Source organism: Hyperoodon ampullatus (genome assembly GCF_949752795.1).
Source record: "Hyperoodon ampullatus genome assembly, chromosome: 9".
Lineage (NCBI taxonomy): Eukaryota > Metazoa > Chordata > Mammalia > Artiodactyla > Ziphiidae > Hyperoodon > Hyperoodon ampullatus.
In genome coordinates, this window is record NC_136922.1 from 104,268,692 (window position 1) to 104,287,560 (window position 18,869).

Consider the following 18,869-nt stretch of genomic DNA (forward strand, 5'->3'; position numbering starts at 1 on the left):
CACACGTGTGCACATTTTAAGCAAAATTGGAATATCCTATGTCTGATTTTGTATTCTAATGGTACAAGGTAATCCTAAAATTATCTTCTGCATGTTGGTTTAATCCCTAATATTTTTTCGTAGGGTTAAATATTCTGTGAAAAAATAGTAACTACATAATAGCCCATCACGTGGGTATAACCTTACTCACTTATTTTCCTGTTGTTGGACTTGTGGGTTGTTTTAATATATTTAATGCCATGATGAAGCTGACTGATACTTATTTAACGCTGGTTGAATTCATTTTAGAAAATGTTATATGTAAGGCATGGATTATAAAAATTGTGAATAGTTTGTGTTAGAACTCATATTCTTAGGAGTTTTGAAGTTGATCTTTATTATTTTAATAATTTGTACATACCTTTTTTCTTGATCTTAAAATATTTTATAAATGGCTCAGACTCTTCGGAAAGGCCACACCTACTCTTACTTGTAGAAGTAGGTACATCAGAAGAAAGCACACGAGGAATTCAGTGACTTGTTCTTGCAACTTAACTGGCGACTGTATCTGTGCTTACGATCGTTAGAACTGATGCCCCCGAAACGTGGAGTCACTCCTGTCCCTCTGTCTAAGGGGCACCTGGCACAGAAACCGCTGCTTCACGGGAATCGCGGAGTGTTTCTTCTCTACCTGATGAAGCTGGGTAGGGCTTCTCTCTCTGACTGTCAGCTCTGTAGAGCAGCCGGAGGCTCCGAGCCTGGCTTCCGTGGCGCCATGCCCGCAGGGAGACGCACAGTGGACAGTCAGACCTCCTCTTCCTTCTCATGTTCCTCCTCCAGGCCCCTGCTCAGAGAGCCCTGTTACTAGTTAGTTATGTATATTACAGGCATATTTTCTGCATATATGGGTTGTGTGTGTGTGTGTATAGCTCCTTTTAAAAGGTGTGGGCCCTCGGGGCCTCGGGCCGAGCTGCGGGCCGCGGGCAAAGGACTGTAGCTCCCTTCCTGGCGCTGGCAGGGGGTGGCCCAGCGAGAGGATCCCAGCTCCTCCTAGCGTGGTCTCACACGGCAGAGCATTTGGGTGAACTGGCCAGAATCACTCCTAACAAGTGCCACTGTTTGTACAGTAAACGGGACCGTTTATTGAGTACCTAACTGCTGGTCCCACACAGGGCTGTGAGCTGGACTTCCTCTGCTTCATGAATTCTGTATCATAAACCCCGTCTGCCCCATATTATGGATGAAGGAACTGAGGATGAAGCATGTTACCAGACGTGTCCACGGTCGCTCAGCCCACAGATGTGGAGCCGGATTGAGTCCAGGTTGTTCGAAGCCATGTCCTGCCTGCTAACCCAATGGTTGACTTTTAAATACAGGTCGATTTATAGTTGTTTTAATGATTTTATAGATAAACTTCTTCCTTTTTGTTAGAGGAAGAAAAAAATGATTGATCCATTGTTCTGACAAACGGCAGTACTTTCTGGAAATGAACCATTTCATGTGGTTTTTCTCTTCACATTCCTGACGAAGACGTCATTTTGGTGGCTTACGGGGCATCTCCAGTTCTACTAACGGAACTGTGCCTGCGGTCGTTTGAAAAGACCTCCAGACCTGAGCTGTGCACAGAGCGGGGACTCAGTAAATGCAGTGACGCGGGCGGGGCGGGAGACTGACTCAGCGCCCAGGGAGCCCTTCTCTCCTGGAGTCGCTCACACGCCGTCTGTCTCCTCTTCTTCCTAGGCAGAAGGGTATGTCATTGGGAGCTGCATCAAACACATCCCTATCGCAGGGAGAGATATTACGTATTTCATGCAACAGCTGCTGAGGGAGCGGGAGGTGGGGATTCCTCCGGAGCAGTCGCTGGAGACTGCCAAAGCCATCAAGGTAAAAGCAGGAGCAGACGGGGCCGCTTGCGGGTGACAGAGGAATGGTGTTTGGGTGCTTCCCTTGCTGCTGAGACCCCCCGCCCTCACCTTCCTTCCTCCCCACTCCCCGCGAACGTGGGTCTCGATCTGTTTACACTCGTGGAGCTTCTAGCTATACATGAGAACAGCCTGATCGCTGGGATCGAGCACCCTACGCAGTACAGCATCGTTTCATTGGTGCCTGAGCAGGTAGAACCTTCAGTTAGCTGGATGCGTTTCCCACGTCTCCCTCCAAGTTCATTTCTAGAATAAGGAACAGGCAGCAGCAGCAGCAGCGACCGTTAGGAATCCTGTGAAGTCAGCCAGTATTCAAACTAACTTCCAGTACCTGTAGTCTGTGGTTCTGTGCGCTGTGAATTACAGTTGAGAGTAATGCTGTTCTAGGGTGGAATCATAAAACAGAATCCACATGTAGTTTCCAGACTGTAATTACCATGCTGGAAAAGTTACAGGAGGTTTTAAAATGAAATCAGTAAGAGTAGAAGAAAAATGGCTCATTGGTCCTTTTTTAAAATGCCCGCTTGACCTGATCCATCAGTCTGGTCTTTGTATGACTCTGTATGTAGCAGTTGACAGACCCTGTTGAAAGGAGCTTTCTTTTCAGGTTGCAAAATTAGGACAAATTATTGTGTTTTTTTAAAGCCAAAATGCAAGAGATGCTTAGTAATACAAGCGTGATCTTCATATAGATGAAGAGCAAGGGTTTTGTTTGTTTCTGGAGAATTTAAACGTGGGGATGACACAAGGCCTTGAGCATGCACTTAGCTTCTGAGCCGCAGGGGAGTTTAGCCTGTTCTCCCGCGCCCCCATCGCTGCTCCCTGGTTTCCTCGCACTAAGCACCCAGGACCGGGCTGGCTAAAAGGAAAGGAAGCATGGGGCGGGGGCGGGACTCCTGCGTTTCACCCGCCACTCTTGGTGAGCACAGGTGTTGTGAGCCCGGGTGCTCTGGCAGTCGTCAGGGCTCCTGTGAGGAGGGGCCCGCTGCCCCGTGTGCCCAGGACGGGAGCACCTCGAATGCCCAGCCAAGGCACCAGGGCCCGTCCTTCCCTTCTGGTGCGAAGGTTATAGAAGCAACATAAGACTTTCTTTTTAGAATAAAATATTTCCCCAACTTTCCCTCTTCCTCTCCTTGCCTTCCTTCAAGGAAAGAGATTTGGATCTCTGATCCAGGTTCCCTCGCCACGCCCTCTTTCACAAATGGGACCCGACCCTCGGGGTGGATGTGGGGTGATCAGAGCCCTGAGTGTGATGACCGGGAGGCATTTCCTTTACTTGCTGGCTCTCTGGGGTCCGGTTCTGGCCCTGACCCTGGAGCTGGCCCATTCCGGCCCTGACGGTGTGTCGCTCAGCAGTGAAGGTCAGGCGTGCAAGAGACTCCTGTGTTCTGCAGATGAGCTGCACCGACCCTGCTGTTTGTTCTCGCCTCACTTCTCTCTGTGATGGAGGAGATCCTGGAAAGGGTGGTTAGAGCCCCTGCATCCTGTTACTCCCAGGGTCACAGGTGGGCCTGAGTCTGGTGGGCTCTGGCACACACTGTCCTTGCGGTGGGAGTCCAGAACTTGGGGCTGACAGGGCTGCTCTCCGTCCAGCTTCACCGAGGCGTTTCATGTCATCAGTTAAGGCAGTTGAGGTGCCCTAAGAAATCGACTAGGCCTCTTAAGGCAATGTAGTGTTTCTGTCTCCAGTCTGTGGATTTAAAGTCACATGGACTGACTCGCTCTGTTGTCAACGAGCAGGGTTGTGTAGCTTAGAATTCGACAGAGTATATCAAGGATGGTATTAGGATCTGTTTCAGGGATTCTCAGAAACTTTAGACTTCATATCATGAAAAGACCTTCAGAGGTCCTTCTAAAATGTGTAGTGAGCTCCAGCTGTGTGCCTGGTGTTGAACAAAGCCCACCTTGCCCACAGGCAGCTTACTTTCAGAATCTGCCACCCAAGTGCCACCTGCTGCTTTGCTGAGGTTAGCTCTCAGGACAGATGGTCAACCCAGAGATCCCCAGCCAAGCGTCACCAGATGCTGAGGAGACACTTTCCACCTGTCAGGCTGGTCCGGTGCTGGGGTGGAAACCATGAGTGTCTCCTCTTGTACGGGCGTACGGCAGCTCCATCCTGCCTAAGCGGGCCTTTTCTTTTGTCCGTGGTACCTGCCGCCTTCTAGCGTGCTGTGTCACTTACTTATGTATCACGGCTGTCACTTTACTCTCTCGACTCTCAGCCAGAGCGTATGCTCCAGTGGGCAGGGGTCTGCATGTGTTCTGTTCACTTGAGCATCCCGTGTGCCTAGGCACTCAGTGAATACTGTCGTGGAGCTGATGACTGTGCTGTGTTGGGCTGCACGGCAGGTTCACGCCCCACTGGTGGACCGTGGTAGGCATGGGGGTGAGACCCACCGCATTCATCGTGGGGGATGCGGTCCACTGGTGCAGCGTGGATGGTGGTGTGTGCCTGGCCAGGCGCTGTGGAGGGGCCCAGGAGGAATAAGGAAAGCGGAGAGGGATAACTTTAGACGTCACTTCAGATGATACTCAGCAAAATTTGATAGGGTAAAGCTGAGGTTCATAGCCGAGCTGCAAAGGAAGCAGATTTACAAGTCCAGAGCGTAGTCGTGAAAAGTCTGTGAGGCTTGGCCACACGTCCATACTGGAGTTGTGTGTGAGTGGGACTCATTTCAGGGTGTTTGATGCTGGGGGTTACTGGGTACTTGTCAGAGGGCAGACTCTGGTGACATCTCTTCGTGTGTGTCTGCAGGAGAAATACTGTTACATTTGCCCTGATATCGTCAAGGAATTTGCCAAGTACGATGTGGATCCTCAGAAGTGGATCAAACAGTACACGGGGATCAATGCAGTCAACCAGAAGAAGTTCATTATAGATGTTGGCTACGAAAGGTTCCTGGGCCCTGAGATTTTCTTTCACCCGGAGGTAAGATGTTAGCTTTTTGAGTGTGAGGTATGGCACCTGTGGAGCGATACTGCCACCTCGTGTGTGTACGGAGCGTCCCCGGTGGGGTTTCCTGAGCAGCTCTCAGGCCGCCTGTCGTGAGGACACTGGGGTACACGCTGCACCCTTTGCAGCTCTTACAGCCCCTGTGCAGGTTGCCTGCTTGACTGATGCCCCTCTTTAGACTTGGTTCTCCGTTAGAGATAATGAGTGATTAGGGAGAAGCTTTAAGAGCAGTAGAAGATATGGAAATGAAATTAATCCATAGTAATATGAAAACGAGTTAATCCCGGGGACCGAATGCAGTCTGCCTTTGTATGGGAGTAGGGTAACATGTAACATGTAACCTTTCCATCCTTGGTGATGGTCCATCCTAGTTGCAGTTTTTAACCCAGTTGGTCCTGCTGTGTTCCCTGCTGCAGGTTAGTTAAAGCTTCTGTCTGAGGACTAACTTTTCCATTAGTTAGATGGGCTTTAGGAATTACAGATATCATCATTTTAACTATAGTCACAAAGAATTATTATTACTTTTGCAGAAGCAGTCATCAAGAGGCAACATTTTAAGGTTTAAATAAAGTGGATTTTATTTGTATTTTGGTATATTTTTCTGCCTAATTCAGTTTACATTTGATAAGTAGGTTACAAACTGCTGCCTGTTTTTAGATGTGTATGACCATTTTGTATAGGGAAATGGCACACAATGTATGCCTTACTATAATCTAATAATCATGCCTTTGATATTACTGATTTAAAATAGACATAAAACCGAAAATGTCCAGTGAACAGCTGGTGAGCAACTGGATGTTACCTTCTTCCCCTTGAGTACGTTAAAGCTTTCCTTGATTTTTAAAGTGTATTTAAAGTTTTTTTAAGTTGAATTATTTATACTTTAACTTATTTAACTTACGGAATTGAATCCAAGACTGCTTACTCAGTGACATGATTGCTACCATATTGACTGTTTCATTTAAAAGCCACCCCCCTGAACCCTCCCCAGGCTTCTAGCTCATGTTTACAGTGTGATCTTTCATTGACTGTGTTTTTTTCTTGTATCATGGCTAGTTTTTTCATGATGTTAATATTCATAAGTGGTATACTTATTCTGTACTCACAGCGTTTTCATTACATGGCACATACATCATGCACACGCGTTTCACACTCTGACAGCAGGATTCACCGTGTGTCCTAATGCAGAGCTGGTCTGTTTTTGCTACTCTTTGATGTTTTCCCCTTGCTGACCCCACACATGTCATCTCCTGAGGGCACATGTCACCATCACCTCACGCACAGTCACTTGGGTTCTTCTGACATATGAACATTTGACGTAGTCATTCCAGTGTGACGGTTTTAAAGGTATAGTACATTCTGTATTTGTTAAAGTTACTTTTTAAAAAGGTTATTGAGAGAAATGTGTAATGTTTCTTTTATATTTATATGAAATTCAGTTTGCCAACCCAGACTTTATGGAGTCCATCTCGGACGTTGTTGATGAAGTCATACAGAACTGCCCCATCGATGTCCGTCGTCCACTGTATAAGGTATAAGCTGCCTGGGTAAGGTGCTCGGGTTCATTCCACAGTTAAAGGCCCAGCATTCTTGGAATAATAGGTTCTTAACGTCAGTGTGCAGATGTTCCTGTTTCACTCCTGTCTTACAGGATTTGTTAAAGGCCAGCATACTGGGGAAATATTTTTCTTGGAGTGGAGATGACTTAAATGTTTGGAAATAGGACTCAGCTCACCAGAAGTGTTTAAGTATTCTCATGGCTTTATTCTTACCTGGCCAGCTGTATTTTAAACTGGACAATTTTAACGTTATGTATTGATGGAAAGATGAAGGGTATCCTTCCCCTCATGGGTTCCATGAATTCACTGGTCTTGCTTCATGCATATTTAGGCTTGTGCCAAATGTGCTGTTGCCAGGAAGAGGTCAGAGCCGGAAGTGAAGCAATCAGGTAGAAAATACTCATGTAATTTTCAGCCCTCAGCCTCTGCCCTGTCTTACCTTCTCAGCCCAGGGACCTGAGTTTAAAGAGGAGCATATTAGGCTCAGGAGTGAGGGCTTAATAAATTTTGTTTCATCTACACAATGGGATACACTACGCAGTCTTTAAAAAGAATGAGGTGAATCAGTGTAAATTCAAATGAAAAGATGTCTGTAGTATACATTGTTAAGTGAAAAAGCATGTTGTAAAGTTTACACGTAGTAGTATTTTATTTAAAAATATAGTTTGCATATATATATGAAAAGGTTTTGAATGAATGCTAAACTCTTAAAGAAAATAACATATCTTTGGGGGTAGAAGATGCATAACTTTTACCTTCTACTTCTTGTGTTTTAAGATTGAAATTTTAGAGTTAACAAATGTTATTTTTATTATTGGAAAACATTTTCCTATGTAGACAACTTTTTATGGGTGAAAACAAATTATAATTCTATTTTTATTGTTACATGTCCTTAATTAAACAGCTCTCTCCTCCAACAAAATGTGCAAGAAAGGGAAACTAGAGACAGGTGGGAGTATTAGTAAGTTTAGTAAAATACATGCCTTGCTCTCCCTGCTTCTTAAATCTCACTTAACATCAGCTGTGTCTTCTTGTCCATGAAAGCAAGGAACAGGTGTGCACGTTTTAGTCTTTATTTCATCCTAACGGAAAAGAAACTTCTGCCGGCGGTTACAGATTGTTCATGGCTGAGATTTTTTCTCATCAGACAGTTTAGTTCACTTTCAGTACATTTACAGGAAGTAGAGATGGCCTTGTAACCTGAGCTCCTTGTTTAATAGATGATGGCCCTGAGCCCCAGAGATGGGAAAAGGAGGCAAAACTAGAGGGACCTGGGTCACATGGAGCAAACTGGTCTTGGACTTCTAAAAAAAATTACTGAGGTATAGTTGATGTACAATATTATGTAAGTTTTAGGTGTACAGCATAGTGATTTGCAATTTTTAAAGGCTATATTCCATTCCTAGTTGTTACAAAATATTGGCTCTGTTCCCTGTTTTTGTGCAGTAGATCCTTGTAGCCTGTTTATTTTATACGTAGTAGTTTGTACCCCTTAATCCCCTACTCCTGTCTTGCCCTTCGCCCCTTCCCTCTCTCCACTGGTAACCATTAGTTTGTTCTGTATATCTGTGAGTCTGCTTTTTTTTGGTTATGTTCACTGGTTTGTTTTCTTTTTTAGATTCCACATATAAGTGAGCTCATAGTATTTGTCTTTCTCTGATTTGTTTCACTTAGCATAATACCCTCCAAGTCCATCCATGTTGCTGCAAATGGCAACATTTCATTCTTATTTATGGCTGAGTAATATTCCCTTGTGTGTGTGTGTGTGTGTGTGTGTGTGTGTGTGTGTGTGTGTGTGTGTGTGTGTGTGTGTATACACCACATCTTCTTTATCCATTCATCTGTTGATGGTCGCTTAGGTTGCTTCCATATCTTGGCAATTGTAAACAATGCTGCTATGAACGTAGGGGTGCATATATCTTTTTGAGTTAAGTGTTTTCATTTTTTTTGGATACATACCCTGAAGTGGAATTGCTAGATCATTAGGTAGTTCTATTTTTAGCTTTTCGAGAAACCTCCATACTGTTCTCCATAGTGGCTGCACCAATTTACATTCCCACCAACAGTGCACGAGGGTTCCCTTTTCTCCACACCCTCTCCAACATTTGTTTTTGTGGTATTTTTGATGATAGCCATTCTGACAGGTGTGAGGTGACAGCTCACTGTGGTTTTAATTTGCATTTCTCTGATGATTAACGGTGTTGAGAAACTTTTCACGTGCCTTTTGGCCATCCCTATGTCTTCTTTGGGAAAATGTCTGTTCAGATCCTCTGCCCATTTTTTGATTGGGTCGTTTGTTTTTTCTCATGTTGAGTTGTATGAGCTGTTTATATATTTTGGAGGTTAACCCCTTATCAGTCGTATCATTTGCAAATATCTTCTCCCATTCAGTAGGTTGTCTTTTCGTTTTATTGATGGTTTCCTTTGCTGTGCAAACGTTTTAAGTTTAATTAGGTCCCATTTGTTTATTTTTGCTTTTATTTTCTTTGCTTTAGGAGACAGATCCAAAGAATATTGCTGTGATTTATGTCAAAGAGTGTTCTGCCTGTGTTTTCTTCTAAGAGTTTTATGGCCTCTGGTCTTACATTTAGGTCTTCAACCCATTTTGAGTTGATTTTTGTACATGGGGTTAGAGAGTGTTATAATTTCATTCTTTTATATGTAGCTGTCCAACAGACAGTTGAGTTTTGAGAGGGGTTAAGCGCCGGGTAGGATCACTTAGCTAAGTGGCAGGGTTGGATTTTGAGTCCGCTTGCCACACCTTTGAAAACGCGTGCTTTTTCCACCACATCACACTGAAGATTGTGTAAAATGTGGCAGGAAGACGATTCCGCAAAGAGGGAAACCCTGTCCCGACTGCTTCACCCCCTGGAAAAGTCACTTCACCCCTGAGGCGTTCGAGGGCTTTCTGCTCGGCCCTGGTCGCCTGAACCTGCTCCGCCAGCCGCGTGGGTGCTTCTGTGCGGGACCTTGGCCGAGCTACGGCAGCCTTGCGAGTGGTTTAGGACCTCAGTAGGCTTGGTGGGGGGCTGACTGGCGGTGGACCGTGTTTGTCTCCTTTGTCGGGCTCTCTACCCCGTGGGGAAGGAGGGACACAGTGGGGCCCGGTCTGCGCTGCCACCCAGCAAGCAGGTGAGAAGCTAACCCTGGTGTCTCGGTGCTCACAGCACACGTTCACTTGTGTGTTCACGGACTGTCCCCTGCGGGGCGGCTCCCCTGGAGTGTCACCCTGGTGGTCACCCCTGTGGGGGAGCCGGCTGGCAGGCACCTGGCTCCCGCCCGTGGCCCATCGCTGCCACGTGGCCCGGCCGCACTGCCAGCCCTGGGCGTGGGGAGGGTGAGGACTGTCTGCTGGCACCTCTGCCACAGCCACCACGAAGGGGACTTGTTTCCAGAAGAGAGGGCTTGATGAGTGAATGCAAGTGTAATATCGAAGCCTAAAAATGCCCTTTCCTGCGTGTTTGCCTGCCAGGTAATGGCTGTCGTCGTGCTTTTCCCCATGGTGGTTTTAGACCAGGGGTTGGCCAGCTCTTTCTGCAAAGGGCCAGATGGTAAGTATTTTCAGCTTTGTGGGCCATTCGGTCTGTGTTGCTGCCAGAGGACACGTGAGTGACCAGGAGGGGCTGTGTTCCCAGGAACTTTGTGTATGAAAACAGGCGTTGGGGACGTAGGCGGGAAGCGTGATTCTCACACTTTCCGGCTCAGGCCTCACACACTCATTCACTGACTGCAGCCAGGGCTGCTGTTGGGAAAGGCTCCTCTCACCCCAGGGCCCTGTGGCCCCCGCAGGCCACTGCTCTGGCCCCTCGTCTCCAGAGGCCGTCACCCCGTGTTCCGGGCTCCCGGGGCAGCATCCTGGGCGGGCGGCCTTGTTCTTCGGATTCGCTCTGAACTTTTGGTCCCGCTTTCCTCCTCCTCCTCCTCCTCCTCCTCCAGAGTTTAGCCGTGAGCTTGCCATGGAAAGAACCTTCCACTGCGACATCTGTGTTCATGAAATGCACACATGTACAGTTTGTGGGATTTTGAAAGTAATTAAGAGACATACTACATACAGGTGCTTCTGCAGAACACGTGGGCGTCTTGCTCTGGAGAGCTCTGTTCACGTGTCTTTAGGTAGCATGTCTTTCCTCTCCAGCCTTACCGTTACTTTGTCATTCCCTCCTCTGTTACCGATGTTTCTTCCTACCTGCTGGGCCCCCTTTTGTCAGTGTCCCAGACACGTGCCCTGGGGCTTAAAAAGTACTCAGTAACCACTAAAGAAGTAGGAAGCAGGTTCGTACCCAAAGAAACTCATGATTGCCAAGGGGAAGCAGCCTGTCTGCTGAGCCCTGCTGGATTCCGTGCCTGGGCAAGGTGCCCCTCCAGGAGGCTGGTTTCCTGACTTCTGCCTCCGTGCACTGTTCCCGCAGTGCCCACAGGCTCAGACGGGTTGCTGAGGTGGCCGAACCAGCCAGAGGGGAAGCCACAGGCCTCGCAGGAAGGGTTCTGAGGCTGTTGCTTGGTGCCCTGAGCTCTGCTGCTCAGCTCACAGCCTCAGAGGAACGTGTCTCCCCGTGGCCTCACCTGCTCCCAAAGGCGCTGTCTGGACCAGTCGGGCCTGGACGTCTTATGTTTCTCAGGCTCAGTCTTGGGAACTGTAGGTGGAGTTGCTTATGGAGAAGTGAGCAGGAGGAAGCACCCGAGACCTTCTTGGTCTTTGAGCTAACACCTTCCTCAGGCTAGTACACAAGAAAAAGAAGTTGGTGGAGAATAAAATGTGGCTTTGAAAATTTAGAATCTTCAAAAACGTAAAACAGTTTTTTTTGGACAAAAGGAGTTATAACCTAATTTTTATTTCAGTCTGGCCTGTAGATCAGAAGGGTATTCACATGCCCGCTTTTTCTGTTCAGTCTCTAAGTATGATGGAGGTCGGGTCTGGAGGGGACTCGTGTGTGAGAGCCAAGTCTTGGAGGCCTGTGATTTCCCCACGAAGCCAAGTCATTGCAGGCAGCAGGTGCTGCTTGAAACAAGACGTTTTCGGCCCTGGCTGTCCATGGGCGTCACCCCAGCAGCATTAAAATATACTGATGTCTGGGTCCCACCCCCAGAGATTCTGATGTAATTGTCCTGGGCATCTGGATTTTAAAAGCTTCCCAGATGATTTTAATGTGCAGCTAAATTGAGAACCACTGTTAGCAACTAGTCCACTCTGGGGTTAGTCAGCGTTTAGTAGCTTTCCTGCTTTACTCGAGGGCAAAGCCAGTTTTGAGTTGCTTTGTAATGCAGCTGGGTCTCTACTAAATACAAGACACTATTGTTGTTAACTTAGAGGACTTAAGTATGTATGAGAGATGGATCTTGTCTTCAAGAGCTTATAAAAAAGCTAAAAATAATACTGAAATAATTCTCACGGGAACCACCACAAGCTAAATGTCGTTTATTGAGGTGTCATGGAAATTTAATGAGAAGGGCTCAAGGACGGCTTGGAGAAGGTGGCAGGGAGCTGGTCTTAGGGCTCAGCCTGCAGAGAGGAGGTGGGGATGCAAGCCAGGGGGAGGGCACTTGGCATAGGTGGCAGCGCGGGCGCAGGGCAGGGGCTGCAGAACCCCGCCCCGGGTGGAGCCCAGAGTGGTACTGAAGGTGGTGGGGAGCAAGTCCCGGAGGGGGGGCGGGGCTGGCAATTCAGTATTTTTAGACCTGCTTTGGCAGTGGGCTGGGAGTTGTTAAAAATTCTCATTCCTTGTGTTTGTCAAGCAGACGTGACTGCATCTTGATGTGGTTCAAGGAATGATTTTTCTGGAACAGATTGCTTGAATTGGGTTGTATGTAAGTATGTTAATACCTTTTAAGTCAGAGGAGCTATTGCAAAGTGAGTTATATATGTATTTTTATTCTTAATGGTGAACGAGTTGAAATATCTTTAATACTTAGAGATCGAAATACACATTTTAAGACGTTATTGGTTTGTTCCACCCTTTTCACAGTAGACCTTCTATTCAGGTGAGATCCCAAGTGCAGTCTGACGTGTGAGCAGATGGGCGGGTGGTTTGGGGCCAGCTGGTGGACAGAGCAGGCTCGGGGCTTGCCGGTCCGGCCCCCGGCTCCACGCGCACCCCCATAGTTGATGCTTCCTGCCCAGGTGTCCAGAAATGACAGGGTCCATGTGCCGCTGGGGAGGGACGAGTGACGTCGCAGCTGAGCGTTGACCTGCCGGGTGGAGAGGAACTTCCAGAGGCTTATTGTTATGAGAGAGTGAGGAGGGGCCGATGGTGACTGTTTTGACACCGTTTTGACAATGTTGAGCAAATGTGCACTGAGCCTCCAAGGAGGGCCCGGCCTCACGTGGGCACCGGGATAGACCCTGACGGGAGTGTGTTGGGCTTGAGGCCAGCGCCTCATTCTTGTTCCCAGGACCTCTAGCTCCTTGGAAGAGGCCCCATCCGCGTTAGGGAGGACGCCCTTAACGTTGACCACATCTGCAAAGTACCTTCACAGCGACACCGAGGTTGCCGTGTGGGTCAGTCATTGGGTGCTGTAGCCAGATCAAGCTGACACACAAAGTTAACCATCCAAGAAGCCAGGAAGGAGCAGTCGAAGAAAGAAGAGAAAGAACACTCTGGGAGTCAAGGGGGAGACAGCTGTCATCAGCTGTGTCAGGTGACGCTGAGAGGTCACCCAGGACGAGGGTTCTCGGTGAGGGTGCGGGCAGAGGCCAGGTTACAGCAGCTGAGGGGAGGAGTCACTGGGGGAGAAGACGTGCAGGTAATTCTCGGAAGACATTCGTCGTCGGTTTTTACGTCTCCTTTGGTTAGGCAGCCGTTTCGAGCCAGCCTGGAGTTGGATTTCCTCTAGGACAGGGCGGGGCATCATACGGCCCACCTTTGAGAAGTAAGTTTGTTCAAACTTTGCTGGGATTGCAGTCTTTGGGTTCTGTCTGAGTAAAAAAGCTCTTGTGCCGGGACTTCCCTGGTGGTCCAGTGCTTAAGAATCCGTCTTGCAATGCAGGGGACGCCGGTTCGATCCCTGGTTGGGGACTAAGGTCCTACATGCCGCGGGGCAACTAAGCTCTCGCGCTGCAACTACTGAGCCCACGCGCCACAACTAGAGAGCCCGCGTGCCACAACTAAGACATAACGTGGCCAAAAATAAAAATAAATATTTTTATAAAAGTTTGAGAACTGCTGTAACAGAATAAGTTGCATGCTTCCCTAAAAAGCTGTGAATTTTTTTATTTTAAAAAAAGCTCTTGTCCCTAAAGAGGGACAAGCCTTTCAAAATTTCCACGTAGGGGTGGTTGCCGGGAGAGTTGTCGTCTTAACCTGTAGCATGCGGTGGGGGTGGAGACTTCACTGTGAGCATCTTACTTTGTGCCTCTGGTTAATGGAGGAATAGCATGGTGGATAGGGGCACGGCGTGTCTGTCAGACGGGATTAAGAGTACGAATAGAGTCTCCAGCACAAAGTATACTTAACGTTACAGGAATGGGAGTTTTTGTTATTTTTAATACTATATAAGGTATTGAATGAGCTTATTATTAACATAGACTTTGTCTTTCTGGCTTAAACGTCAGGTGGCTAACAGGCTATGTGTATTGTTCATGATGATGTATGCTAGGATGTTCTTTACTAGCATAAAGACAGGGCCTTTGCTTTTGTAGAGGTAGTTTACGATTGAGGCTTTTATTTGACATCATGGGATAAACAGTTACGCAGCAGAGTAAGCTGCAGTTTGTAGAAGAACCCAGTCCACACGGTGGTCTGGGTACGCAGATAGCGCAGCCGCACTGAGTGAGGAGGTGCTGTGCAAATTGGGCTCCGCGGCCTTTCAGCAGGTTGGCGGACAGCACCATAAAACACCATCTTAGTGTAGGAAACGTAGACTCTACAGGTGAGCGAGGATTATCGTTTCTGGCTTAAAATGCATTTAGAAAATTTGAGAAGTGCCAGAGTCTTTAAGAAAGAAAACAGTAACCACTGACTTTATAAAAACGACTGAACTTTTCCCAAAGTGGTTGTATCATTTATACTTCCACCAGCGATGTGCAAGAGTTTCATTTGTTTGTATTTTAACCTAAACTTGGTGTGTAATGGATTTGGTTTGTATGATCCTGATTACAAATGCTGTTGCCTATCTTTTCACGTACTTATTTGTCATTTGTGTATCTTCTTTTGTGAAATGTCTGTTTGAATCTTTTGCCCATTTTTTAATTGGCTTGTTTATATTATTATTGAGTTGTAAGAGTTCTTTTTATATTCTGGATATAAGTCCTTTGTTAGATGTATGTATTGCAACTACTTTTTCCTAGTCTGTGGCTTGTCTTTTCATTTTCTTAGTGGTATCTTTTGAAGAACAGAAGTTTTCATTTTATAAAGTTCAATTTATCAGTTTTTATTTTTTACGGTTCACACTTTTTATGTCCGATCAAAGACATCTTTGCCTACATCATAGTCATGAAGACTTTAAGAAGATATTTTCTTCTAGAAGCTCTGTAAGCTTTAGCCCTTGCATTTAAATCTGTGATCCATATTGAGTTAAATTGTATGTGTGAAGTAAGGTAAATAAGCAAATGTTCATTTCTCCTCTGTGGATATTAATTATTCAGCATCATTTGTTGCAAAGACTATTCTTTTCCTGTTGAAGTGTCTTGGCTACTTTGTCTGAAATCATCTGACCACGTATACACAGTGTATACACAGCACCGTTTTTTGTTTTTTAATTTTTATTTATTTATTTTTGGCTGTGTTGGGTGTTCGTTTCTGTGCACGGGCTTTCTCTAGTTGTGGCGAGCGGGGGCCACTGTTCATCGTGGTGCGTGGGCCTCTCACTGTCACGGCCTCTCCCTCTGTGGAGCACAGGCTCCAGACGCACAGTCTCAGTAGTTGTGGCTCATGGGCTTAGTTGCTCCGCGGCATGTGGGATCTTCCCAGACCAGGGCACGAACCCGTGTCCCCTGCCTTGGCAGGCAGATTCTTAACCACTGCTCCACCAGGGAAGCCCCACAGCACCGTTTTTATTGTTGTCTGAATGAATGAAAAAATGAATCTTCTGTGTTACACCTTTGAAAGCAACTCAAGATCTTGCAATGCTTCTGATCTTAACGAACATTCGTTTTCATACCCTGGTGAGTTAATTTTTAAATTAAAAAATCCATTACAGAGATATGAGAAGTAATTGCAGCAACCGACCCAAGACTGTATCCTGGAGTGGAGAGAAAAATGCTAGAAAGAGTGCTAATAGTGCAGGTGACAGAATTGGAAGAGCAGTGATGGATTTAGATAAAGTTTTTTTTAATCAATATAATTCATGAAGTCGAGAATTGAACTGTGAGGCTTATTCTAAGATACGATGCCCAGAATATCAAGAATGCTTTTAAATTGTGATTCTCAGTAGCAAACAGATACGCAGTTTATGTGAAGGTGTTAGCAGGCGAAGAGACCTGTCTCTTCAAGAAGGTGGGGATCAGAATGCCCTTGTTTGACTCTGTTAAGGTTGCCATCTGACCTGTCCGGGACTTGGTCCTGGTTCTCGCAGCTCCTGGCCAGGTCGAGGAGGAGCGTCGGTGAGCAGGGATGACCCCTGGGAGCGGCGTGGGTTGGTGGCCCCTTGGCTCTGATAGGAGCCGAACCGTCTCCTGTTGTTTCGGAGCGATTTCTCCACAGGTGACTGGCTGCAGTGGTGATTATTCATGATGTTGATCCCAGGGTAGGATGTTGTCTGGAAGATCTAGATTTGCCGTTTGTCAAGAGAAAACGGGGAGGGGTGTTGGTAGGAGACGGCCCTTTGAGAAATGGAACAGGCAGCGTGTTTTCACTTGGTTATAGTTGAGGAAGAAGCACCGAGAGAAAGAATTTGTGACACAGGAAAAAAGTACAGTTTATACTTTCTTGATAGCATTAGCTCTGCTTCGGTGATCATCTTTTCACATAGATTGAAGTGTGTTATTCAAACAAGCGATGGGGCGCGTGGGGTGTGTTGTGGGCAGGTCAGTAGGCCAGCGTGGGCGGGTGATCTCACGCAAGGAAACCTCTGCTTTGTGTCTTTTAGAATGTCGTGCTTTCAGGGGGCTCGACGATGTTCAGGGACTTTGGACGTCGCCTGCAGAGAGACTTAAAAAGGGTGGTGGACGCCAGACTGAGACTCAGCGAGGAGCTCAGTGGCGGCAGAATAAAGGTGAGGCCCCTCGACAGCACAAGTCAGCGGGCGCCCGTCTGGGCAGCGAGGGAAAAGTGCAAGATGCAGCCACTCTCAGCCACCGTGTGAAGTGACATTCAGAGGTTTGTCACCTGGACTCACCCCAGGTGTGCGGTCAGGGCGGATACGGACCTCGTGAGGCAGCTGCGCAGCTTTACACTGCCCACCGACCCACGCACGCCAGCAGTTTCCTTTGTGTGTAGGAGGTCAGGCGTGTAGTGTAATGACCAGCATCCCAAGGAGACGGGTCAGTTTACAGTGAGGAGATTTAACGGCCTTTGGGAACATTCTCATTAAACCCAGGTGACTGACACGGGCAGGGCGTTAATGCTGTGTTCCTCCAAGATAATGATTCTTAACTAGCTGGTGAATTAACTCAGTTTACCCAGGCAGGCTTGGGCTTTGGTATGGGGTGAACGGGAGCTAACCTGCGTGTCCTCACCTAGTGTGATCACACTGTTGGCAAAGTGTAATTCTTATAGTATTTTTGGGACACTTAGTGTTATTTGGAATTATCTCTAAATGCTAAAACATCTAATTTGTTTAGTTAAAAAAATCAGTTGGGTTATTTGCTTGGATATTTTACTTTTTAAAATGCCTTTAGATAGAGGTAACCTGCCCTTGACTTGTGTGCTTTCTTCTTTGCACCTCCTGGGGCCGGGGGGAGGGGGCTGGGGGCTGGGGGCCACGTGAATTTGGCAGCAGGAGCGGCTGAGAACCTTCCTTTCAGGGCAGAGTGCAGAGGTGCTTGAAGCTGAGGGCAGGGCCTGGGGCGTCCAGTAGGTGGAAGGGCGTGTGCACAGGTGAGTCAGCGCACATCACTTCCCCTTCCAGCCCAAGCCCGTGGAGGTCCAGGTGATAACGCATCACATGCAGCGCTATGCGGTGTGGTTCGGAGGCTCGATGCTGGCCTCAACTGTAAGTCCTTTTCTAGATTATGCTGTCTTTTCATCTCTGTGTTCCCTGCTGAGTTTGAATAAATACTGTCTTTTGGAGGTTAAATTATGTGTGTTCTAATTGTGTGTGGCTCTAAACAGCCGCACGTTTAATTCTGAGATAGAAGAAATAACTTTAATGACCATTTAAACTGCACAGCTAATTCGTAAGCATCCTTGCCAATTAGGGGTTACAGAGAATATGGATAAGAGAATCCAAAAATAACCTAAAACATCTTGCATTAATCATTAGTTCCAGTGACTTTTCCGAGTAATTACTACTTTCTTGCCTCAAATTTGGGACTGGCTAACGAACTGCTGATTTAGGGTGAGCACGTAGCTGTTCCTAAATAGAAGCTGAATGAGTTTGGAAAAAATGAAATAAGCTCCCATTTTGAAGAGGTCAGAGTCTGTGACAGAGGCCATCGGGGAGAGGGTGGAGGTTTGGGGTGAGGAGAGTTTCTCGTTTGCTTGGTCGTTGACTTGGTTTCATTTCCCTTCTGGAGCATTTATGCTCCGTCTGCTGGTTGCCTCTTGTAGCCGGAGTTCTTCCAGGTCTGTCACACCAAGAAGGGCTACGAGGAGTACGGCCCCAGCATCTGCCGCCACAACCCCGTCTTTGGAGTCATGTCTTAGTGGCGGCTTTGACACCGCCCTTCCAGTGGTGTCACGGCGGGTGTGCAAGTGTCCTTCAGACCCGGAGGAGACCGGCTCCTGTACGCAGTGCGTGTGCTGTGGTGCCGGGCAGCCCAGCAAAGCCATCTCCGTGCCCGGCCTCCCCCCACCCCTCCCTGCTCTCCTCTCCACCCAAGCTTCGAGTCCACAGATCCAATTCCGGAGGAATTCAGCTGCGACTCTCAGATTTGTTACGGAAAACCCTAGAACACGGCGCAAAATAGCTCCCCACCTAGGGCAGAGTATGGGGCTCTCAACCCTTCTCCTCCCAGACTATTTTTGTAAATAAAATGTTATAAACTTGAAATACAAATTGATGTTTATATTTCCTATCATTTTGTATTTTATGGTATTTGGTACACCTGGCTGATCCCGAGCACGAGTAGATGTCGATGTCATGGAGTGTTGTCATAAAACGTTTTTAACTGTGAGGCATGTTCTGATGTGTTTGTAGGCAAACAAAATAAAGCAGAGCAAACTTTTTTGGCCACATGTTTGCTGGGAAATGGTTACACTTTATTGGAGCGATGGGAAGTGTAAACACTAAGCAGTGTTGTATGAGAATTATTACAGACAACGTATCTTTTCATTTGCTTGTTGGAACTTTCTGGAATTTTATAGAAGATGCCGGTTTGTTGTTGGTGAGTGCTGGATGAAATACTACCTTGCACCATTG

At 47.0% G+C, this 18,869-nt stretch overlaps 1 protein-coding gene across 7 annotated transcripts in view; it reads left to right on the forward strand.

Moving 5' to 3' along the window:
• Nucleotides 1-18,506, forward strand: part of ACTR3B (actin related protein 3B) — a 62,924-nt gene extending 44,418 nt beyond the window's left edge. For 3 of the 7 annotated variants that reach the window (XM_079711170.1, XM_079711171.1, XM_079711172.1), the window contains 6 exons: nt 1,720-1,863; nt 4,657-4,830; nt 6,294-6,386; nt 16,437-16,562; nt 17,418-17,501; nt 18,059-18,506. In XM_079711170.1, the coding sequence (XP_079567296.1) occupies nt 1,720-1,863; nt 4,657-4,830; nt 6,294-6,386; nt 16,437-16,562; nt 17,418-17,501; nt 18,059-18,154 (717 nt within the window). In that variant the 3' untranslated portion in view covers nt 18,155-18,506. The remainder of the gene's footprint in view (nt 1-1,719; nt 1,864-4,656; nt 4,831-6,293; nt 6,387-16,436; nt 16,563-17,417; nt 17,502-18,058) is intronic. The other 4 variants (XM_079711173.1, XM_079711175.1, XM_079711174.1 and 1 more) reach the window with 4 other exon arrangements.
• Nucleotides 18,507-18,869: the final 363 nt, after the last annotated feature.